General features: G+C 30.0%; 1 protein-coding gene across 1 annotated transcript; it reads right to left on the bottom strand.

Moving 5' to 3' along the window:
- Positions 1-5,115: 5,115 nt before the first annotated feature.
- LOC101490814 (type IV inositol polyphosphate 5-phosphatase 9-like) lies at positions 5,116-9,553 on the bottom strand. Its single transcript, XM_004498047.4, has 8 exons — positions 9,395-9,553; positions 9,138-9,313; positions 8,863-8,970; positions 8,219-8,567; positions 7,551-7,735; positions 6,318-6,426; positions 5,538-5,695; positions 5,116-5,392 (listed from the first exon to the last, which is right to left on the bottom strand). The coding sequence occupies exons 1-8, from the start codon at positions 9,413-9,415 to the stop codon at positions 5,158-5,160; spliced, it is 1,341 nt and encodes a 446-aa protein (XP_004498104.1). The 5' UTR covers positions 9,416-9,553; the 3' UTR covers positions 5,116-5,157.
- Positions 9,554-9,753: the final 200 nt, after the last annotated feature.

Genomic DNA, 9,753 nt, shown 5'->3' with positions numbered 1-9,753 from the left:
TGCTTTTATTACTACTATATATATGAATAGTAGTGTTTCCAATTTACAGTGTTCTTCTATTTCAAATTTTGTTTATTATCTATGGCATGCCCGTTTAAGGCATCCTCATCATGAATCAATTAAGGCAGTTTTAAAGCTGTGTAATATTCCTACACCACCAAAAGATACTAGTGACTTTTGCTCAGCATGCTGATTAGGCAAAGCACATCGTCTGCCTGCTCCTCACTCTACCACCATTTACTATAATTCCTTTGAATTGGTGGTGTGTCACTTATGGGGTCCTACCCATGTCACGTCCCATGGAGGCTATACTTATTTTCTCACATGTTTTGATGCTTATTTTATATTAGTTTGGTTTTATCCCTTAAAACATAAATCTGATACACTACTTATTTTAAACGATTCAAATCCATGGTAGAATTGAAATTTAATTATAAAATCAAAGTTGTCTAAAGTGATGGAGGGGGAGAATTTCGTCCCTTCCCCAAATATCTTTTTGATTTGGGAATTTTGCATCGTTTCACTTGTCTACACACTTATCATCAGAATGGATTAGTTGAGATAAAGCAGAGACACTTACTGGACATTGGTCTCACATTGCTAGCACATGCTGTAATTCCCCTGAAACTATGGGATCATACATTTGTGACAGTTGCATTTCTCATCAATCGTCTACCAACATCTATTGTGAATAACATGTCTCCTTATTTCCTTCTATAACACAACTATCCATGCTACAAGGACCTCAAAGTGTTTGGAAGTACCTGTTTGCCACTTCTTAGACCTTACAACCCCTACAAACTTGCCTTTAGATCCTAAGAGTGTGTCTTCATGGGATACTCCTCATCATACAAGGGGTATAAGTATCTCAGTTCTGATGGAAAAATCTACATCTCAAAAGACATTTTGTTCAATGAGACAATGTTTCCCTACCCTGAATATTCTCCAAGCCCCTCAATTCATCACATGCACTATTCACCTCATCATCATCATAGTTGTCTTTACAAGCAACACAACCCATGTCTCCCATCACACTGATACAAATTGGATTATGAATGATGCAACTCCATCTATTTTTGATAACTCAATAACTCTAAGCTCACTCCTTGGATCTTCTTCATCATGTGTGCCCACTCCCACCCTTTATTCAAATATATCTTCTGCAACACCCAGATCTATCATGCTCTCTTCCACCCCTGATTCAAATTTAAATTCAAGTCCTGCAGCACCTGAATTTGTCATGCTCTCTCCCGCCCTTGATTTAGAGTCTAGGTCAGCAGCTTCTGCACCTAATTATGTCCCCATTAGACTACCCCTTGGAATACACATCCCATGCAAACCAGAGCCAAATATGGCATTATCAAGACGAAATTGCATCCCACTTTGCTCCTTACACACCTAGAACCTACCATTATCCAACAGGCGCTTGCTGCCCCACAGTGGCTAGAAGCAATGAAAATTGAGTATGTTGCCCTTCTTCAGAGCAATATTTGTCCCCTAGTCACTCCACCCCCAAGTAGTAAACCTATAGGGTGTAAGTGGGTGTTTATAATTAAAGAGAATCTTGATGGATCAATCAATAAGTATAAGGCACATCTTGTGGCAAAAGGATTTCATCAACAGGTTGGTTCTGACTTCACTGAAACGTTTTGTCCAGTGGTTAAACCAGTCACTGTGCGTATTGTGCTCACTATTGTAGTGTCCAACAACTGGCATATTCAACAGATTAATGTGAATAATGCCTTCTTAAATGGTGTTTTAGAAAATAAGTATACATGGTGCAACCTCCAGGTTTTGAGTCTCAAGACAAAAGCTTGGTATATAAGTTCAACAATACCTTGTATGGACTAAAACAGGCCTCAAGGGCTTGGTTTGACAGACTCAAAAGAGCCCTCATTCAGTATGGCTTCACTGCTAGTAAATGTGACCTTAGCTTCTTCATTCTACACTCCACCTCATTTACATTAATGGCTCTTGTTTATGTTGATGATATCATTCTTACTATGAGTTCCCTAAATCAGATTCAACAACTTATTACCAAGTTGATCTCTAACTTTGCACATAAACAACTGGGAAACTTAGTCTATTTCCTTGGAATTAAGGTGACTCACTTACCAGATGGCTTTTTACTTCTTTCTCAATCCAAATATACACATGACTTACTGACCAAGGTACATATGAGGAACGCAAAGGGAATAACAACACTAATGGTGTCCAACAGTAAACTCTCCATATTGGGTTTTGTCCATGTGCCAGACCCAACTCAGTTTCACTCTATTGTGGGAGCATTGCAGTATGCAACCGTCACCAGACCAAAAATATCATTCGTTGTTAATAAAGTATGTCAGTTTTTATCTCAACCTCTTGAAGATCACTAGAAGGAAGTTAAAAGAATTATGCATTATCTAAGTGGCACCCTACATCATGGTCTTCTGCTTCAGGCAGCACTTGTGCATCACGGTCTGCTGCTTCGAGCAGCACCTGTGCATCAGCCCATCTCTTCAATAGGATTCTATGATGCATACCAGGCATCAAATCCTAATGATCATAGATCCACCTCAGGGCCTGTGTATCTTGGTCTCAATCTCATCTCTTGGTGGTCAAAGAAACAATCTCTAGTAGCGCGCTCAACAACAGAAGTTGAGTATACAAGCTTGGCACACCTTGCAACAAAAATTCTTTAGATACAATCACTGTTAATTGAGCTTCATTGCAAGTTCAAAACTCATCAACTCATATGTGATAACTTAAGCACAAGCTCTCTTGTACATAACCCAACTCTCCACAATCGAACCAAACACATGGAACTTGACATCTTCTTTGTTAGAGAAAAAGTACTGAACAAAAGTCTCATTGTCTCCCATGTTCCAGCTCAAGACCAATGGGCAGATGCATTAACAAAACATCTTCCTGCCACCAAGTTTGTAACTATTCGTGACAAACACACTTTAGTAAAACCACCCTTGAATTCTAAGGGGGAATATTAGAAATATAGACGGCACAAATCTAAAAACAAAATAGCTTGATCCTCTAACTAACTAGAGCCATTAGAATATTTTGTTAGAGTTAGTTAAATTCAGTTGAGAGTTTATTACATGTAGTTTAGAGTTTGTTACAAGTGGTCTTTACGTATAAATAAAGATCACACTATTGTAATCATTAATTGAAGTTTAATAAAAACTCATATTTGCATTACATCAACTTCTCTTAATTTCTTATCACAATATCTATTATTTTCTTAATTCTCTAGTTTTAACACTATCCAAGAGCATATCAATTAATTACTCCTTCTGTTACCCTTAAACCATCGATTTGTTTTAAGGATTTTTTTTTAATAAAAAAACTATTGTTTGGTTGTTAATTATATCATTGTCTTATATATATATATATATATATATATATATATTAAATTCATACATTAATAATTATTATTACTACATTCATGTCCAAATATAATTTTTAAGTTTATCTTTTAAGAGTCGTAATTAATATATCTTCTTATCAGAACAAAAAAAATATTCTAATCATAATATTTATTGCTAATTATAAAAGGAGATATGCAATAATTATGAGTATTTTCGTAAGAAAAAAATCATTAATTCTAATGGAAATTCAAAACATGAGCGGAAAAAGTAAGAATATAATTGAAGGTTTCTTATAAAACAAGATTATTTCTTAGTCTGTAAACAAAAACTTACTATCGTCACTTCTTTTTTACAAGAGAGAAATATGTCAATAAATATTGATGTGTTTAATTAATAATATATAAAATAAATACATTAAATTTTATTAATCTATTTATAATATCTCATATAATAAAGACGTGCTGAAATTAAACACTCCATTAATAAACAATTTGCAACTAGTGACAACACTAGGATTGGTGTTGGAGATATTAGGAGAATTAAGATTTGAATATATGAATCTAGATCCGTATTAGATGGGGTTGGAACAACTTATATTTATGCAAAATTTAATACAGATTAATCTTTAATTATTATTTATAGTTTTTGCATTGAAAGACTGCACGCCACAACTATACTATCGGTCATAAGATACACACACATAAACTTATTTATTCACACAAGTTGCATTTATAAAATCATATCTCTACGTAAAATTTAACACTTGCTTCATATATCATTGAATGAAAACAAACAATATATACACACACAAATACTTATTATCACAAGTTGCATTTATAAAACCATATCTCTTAAATTTAACTTCATACCATTGAAAAACAATAAATGTATGTGTGGGTAACAATTTTTTGGAATTATTGGAGTAACCAACTTGCTCAATAATTGCCATATAATTCATCGACTTTTATTTTTAAAGCATATTTTTGTTTTGTTATGTTTTAATATCATACAATTGGAGTCCTCCAAGATATTTGATTTTCAGGTCACTAACATATATAGAAAAGTTTTCTTGTTCTTAAATTAGAAAGCTTAATTTAGACATATATTTCCTCCGATATTTTATATGAATTTGGATCTGCTTAATTTGAACAAATTGCTTATATACAAAACCAAAGTAGTATTTGATTTTCATGTCACTAACATATTTTGATGAGTTAATTAGAGCTTCAAGCACAATACACTACTTTTATTTCGTCTATATACTTTTATTTCGTCAAAATATTAGTTGTGATATTAATTGTACAATGTAAATTTTAATATCGAATCATAATATAAAATTACTATAACAACTCTGTAGTTTGAGATATAGACACAATCAATCAAATTATATATATATATATATTTTTTTTTACATTTTGTATTTTTATTCTTTTGAATAGTTGTGGTTGTTGTTCTCACAGTGACATGTTTCAATCATCAGTGATATACATATCTAATTTTACAAGCTATTTTGTGAAGGTGAGTTAGATTCAATCTAACTTTTAAGACGACATTAAAGTTTATCATATATTTTTTGTGTTACCCGTTATTGGACTTAAGACATGCTCTAGATATATAGTTTTAGACATGATGCGAGTTCTCCATAGATATTTATTTCAATTTTATTCCTTTTAGAAGTTTCATAGATTAATTTGAATTTGATTTTTTAAAATATTTTTATTTATAATTGTCCGATATAAATTTAAACATGTTATGTATAATGTATAATATGTATAAAACCATAAAAAAATATTTACAACCGAAAACTTGATTGTTTTTGACATACAAAGTCATGAACAGGGGAAATTTCAAACACATTTTTAATTTGTTCAAATCTCTCTGAGATAAACAAGCTTGGAAAGCTTTTCAATGCCTTGACTTCTGCTGTAAACAGTGCCTTGACAGGCCTGTGGTCTGATAATTTTGATTCACTTCTAGCATACTCAATTTGATTTAAACCCTTGCCATTCCATATAACTCTGTCACACCTAAAATATTGAAAATAAAAATATAAGAAACTTACTCATTTTTAAAATTCATGTCATCATTGGTTATAATATAAAATCCCTTTATAAATCCATCACTAAATTTAGTTGTTAATTTAAAATAAAATAAAAAAGTTGTCTCTTATACCATGCTGGTGATCTTCTCTTTGCTGTCTTATTCTTTCCATGATAACAACAACCATAGTACATATCTGAATTTGGAAAGTACTTGTATGTTGGGGCAAATTTGATTGCTCCTTCATGCCAACCTCTTAATATGTGTCCACTCTCTAGCTCCAGCTTTAGCTTCAATTTCATTCCCACAATGTTAGAGAATACACAAATAAATATCCCAAGTCTTCATTTTATCTTATTAATATTTAAGAGGAATGATAGAATTATATATATATATATATATAAATGATCATTATCGGAAACACTTTTTTTTTACATACTAAAACTAGTATATATTTAATTTATTTGTGTGATTTTTACACGTAAATAAATTTATATTTATCACCTAGTTGCGTTCTCATAGTAGATTTTCAAAAAATCTCTCCGAATATCTACACATCAATGATGGAATTTTGTGACTTCGAAAGCAAGGTATTAACAAAGTCTTCAATTGTAATTAGGCCGTAACATAAAAGTTTTTTATGTCTCTACAACTATAACGCAATTGTGATTAAGATCACATCAGTTACATTTAATTCTCTATAATATCAAAAATTGAAACACAATCGCAACACTTATCGGAACCGCGGTTTAAAACCTTTCACATGTTTGTTTTATTATGTTTTGACTATTAAAAAAATGAACATATCAATATCAAACAGTATATTAAAAAAATAGTACATTAAAAAAGTGTATTACTAACGTTCCTCTTTACATATTTATACACATAGATACATATAGTGTACACACGTACCTGATCATTTTGTAATAGAGAATCCCAATCTCTTTTTTGAACAAGTAAGCGTGTGGTTTCTTCTGGTAAAGAAATTCTGTAATTTAAATCTCCAAGCAATATTACATGGCTGCACAAAAAACATGCCAACATTATTTAAATATTTAAAATATTTCAACATGTATGTCAAACTTTCTTTAATGCAACATGGTTAAAATATTTATGTCGACGTTAATTTTTTACTCAAATAAAAAAGTTAATTTTAAGTAAAAGTCGGCAGAAAGTTAGTTCACTTTAATTATTCAGTAATTAAAACAGGTCAAATGGATTTTACCTTTTTAATTATATATCTTTGTATCTTTTCAATCGTTTACAACTTGATTTGTTTATATTTAAGGTGTTTTATTCTTTTTTATATATACTTTAATTTGTTTTATTCTCTTTGGTTGTTTATGCAACTTTTTGTTGGTTAGTTAATTATCACTCTGTTCCACTCTAGAAGAACAATTTTATTATTACTATAAAGTTGATTAATTAAATAATTGTATAATTTAGTTTAAACAATAAAACCAATCAATTAAGACAATATTTAAGTGTTTTGGCGGCCTTCAATCAAGCAAGACAAATTCAAAGCTGGAAACTACCAATAATATTGCTTCAATTGAGCAAATAATTTATAATAAAAATACAAGAAAAAACAAAATACTTGTTCAATATTAATTAGCACCTTGTTTTTGTGATTTGTTGAGAAAGGAACATAATTGTTAGAGGGTAACCAAATACTTCAAATTATTGAGGGTGATTGGTTGGACGGTTTCAAACAATTGTATTAAAGAATTCTACTTTTTAAACTCAAATGGTTAATTATTTGAATAACAAATCATTACAGAAAAATCTAGTTCATACTCTGACTACAATAATTATTAATCAGACTTTATTTATTTTCTAATTAAAATTCAGATTAAAAATGTTTTTTTTTATTAATACTTCATTCAAAATGAAATATAAAAAAAAATGGTAGTTAAAAAATTGATATATCTGATTAAAAATTAAGATCATATACATCAACTTTTCAATTATCTTTATTATTTATATTTCATTACAAAATAGTATAATATTAGTCTACATACTAATTAGTCTAACTATCATCTAACATCTAATTAGTGTAACTAATATTGTATCTAATATTTTCTCTTAGAAATAAGAGGGTTAAGACAAACAAAATATCACTACTTGTAATAAATTATTACTTACTCATGATCAAGAATCTTTCTTGGTAAATCAAAAAGAGGGCCTCTTGGAAAACTTGTCCTAGAAAATATTTCAGCCACATTAGAATTCCTATGCTTCTCATCACCCTCTTTTCCTCCAGAAGCTAGATGACTGCATACAAAGCAGAAGCTTGTTTCATGTAACAGAAATCTCACAGATACAGAACCCTGCAAATTTGTTAGAAATGTAAAAAAAAGATAAAAGTTAAAAAATCAAATACAAAAAGTATCCGCATAGATTTAAATCTCAATTCGTTAAATTTAAGGTTGAACTTCAATTTAACGTTTGAGATTCAATTGGACCGGCTATAAAGTATCCATATTAAAAAAAATTCTTAAATATATCAAGGATTGTGATTGCTACAGTCACAAAATTATTTTATCTAAATCCAATAGTCACCAACCAATAAAATGACTATAAATGAACGTGTAGGTGTTGTGATTGCGAACAATCCAAATCTATATATTAATTCATCAGTCGTTGGATTAATTTAACAACTGAAATATAATACTTTCAATAAATATTAAATTAATCTACGACTATTGGATTAACAAGATTATTATAGTTGATATTGATAGTGATGAAATTAATGAAGGACAAATGCATACAAATATATATTAAAAGTAATAAACTAAGATGAATTAGGTTACCTTGTTGCCTAAGAAGCCCATGATGCCACATCCTACACATGAAACACTTGGATGTCTAATGAATGGACTAAGGTCACTCCTAACCCACACAGATATCAATATACCAACCATTTGCTTGCTAATGATACAATGAAAATCTTGTGGGCCTTTATTACACTGCTGAGCTGGATTTCCATGATAAATATTATTCATATTTTTCTTTATATTATCACTTTGAATATCCTTGCAACATTGATCATGTGTCCTTTTGTTCAAAGCTTCTCTAATCAAAGTATTCCATTTTGTAGAAATTTTGTTATCTTCAGATCCTAATACATTTGATGCTTTTAATGGCACAATTTCTTGGAACCTAGATTGTAAAAAAATTATCATAAGGAACTAAACCAAATATATAATATTAATAATCATGGTAAAAATAATTTTAGTTGAAACAAATAAATTTGATCAAAGTTATTAATGAATTTTGGTGAAAGACGAATATTTTAGAAGAATCAGAGTTTCAACTTTGGTTGCAAATATTTTTAAGTCAAATTTTACGTATCTTTCGACTAAATTTCAGATTATTAGAACTCTTTTCTACTGAAAGTTGAAAATCGGATAATGAAAATAAAAAAAGAAAATGATGAAGCGAGAGTTGACAATACCCAAATACATAGATGTCAAAGGACTTGCTGCATGTCTCCAACAAATCTTCAATATTCAACCCTTCATATGGTGCAATTCCACCTATGTTCCATGTACTCACAAAAACCCTTAAATAAATAAACAAACAAAAAAAGTCAAAAACATAAAAAAAAGAATAATCAAAATCCAATCAAAACATATGCAGCTTTTTTCTGCATATGCTCTGCACATGATATCAAATAATACATAGTAATAAAAAAAAATGATAACAAAATGATAATGTTTTTGTTCTTACTTGTACTTTTGTGTATGAGTATGATCATTAAGAATGGTTTTGGTGCTTAAAGATAATTGATCATCATTTGTGATAGCCAATAAAGGATCTGTATAACTTGGATAATCTGCTACAAAATTACTACTTCCAAGTCTCTTGTTGAGTATCTTATTAGCTACTAATGCAGGCCACATAACCTAAACAAAATTAAATATACAAAAAAAATTAACCCTTTGGTGAGAAATTTCAATAAAAATGAAAAGTCAAATGAAACTTACTTCAGCTAGTTTTGCAGGCATGGTTAAAAAAAACAGTTGTTTCTAATATCTAATGATTATATAAACTATTGAAGAATTTAATAAAGTGATATCATGTTGAGGAAGAAGGAAGAAGGAAGAAGGAAGAAGTGTTTTTGATGTGATATAAAAGAAGGTGTACATTTTCACATTGTTGGTTAAATGTTTCAATATATAGGGAAACATTTGACATTGTCCAAGAAAACATGGGTCTTTCTATAACATGATTTTGAAATTTTGTGTTTGTTGAGGAGTTAGAATTTTAAGGGTATCTTATTGTTTTTCATATTTAAATTGTTGAAAATGGATGCAAGTGGAGTGCATGTGGTCCATGGAAAAAA

The sequence above is a fragment of the Cicer arietinum genome, chromosome 4 (genome assembly GCF_000331145.2).
Source record: "Cicer arietinum cultivar CDC Frontier isolate Library 1 chromosome 4, Cicar.CDCFrontier_v2.0, whole genome shotgun sequence".
NCBI lineage: Eukaryota > Viridiplantae > Streptophyta > Magnoliopsida > Fabales > Fabaceae > Cicer > Cicer arietinum.
The sequence above is the reverse complement of the archived record's forward strand: the minus strand, read 5'-3'. Positions and strand labels throughout refer to the sequence as shown.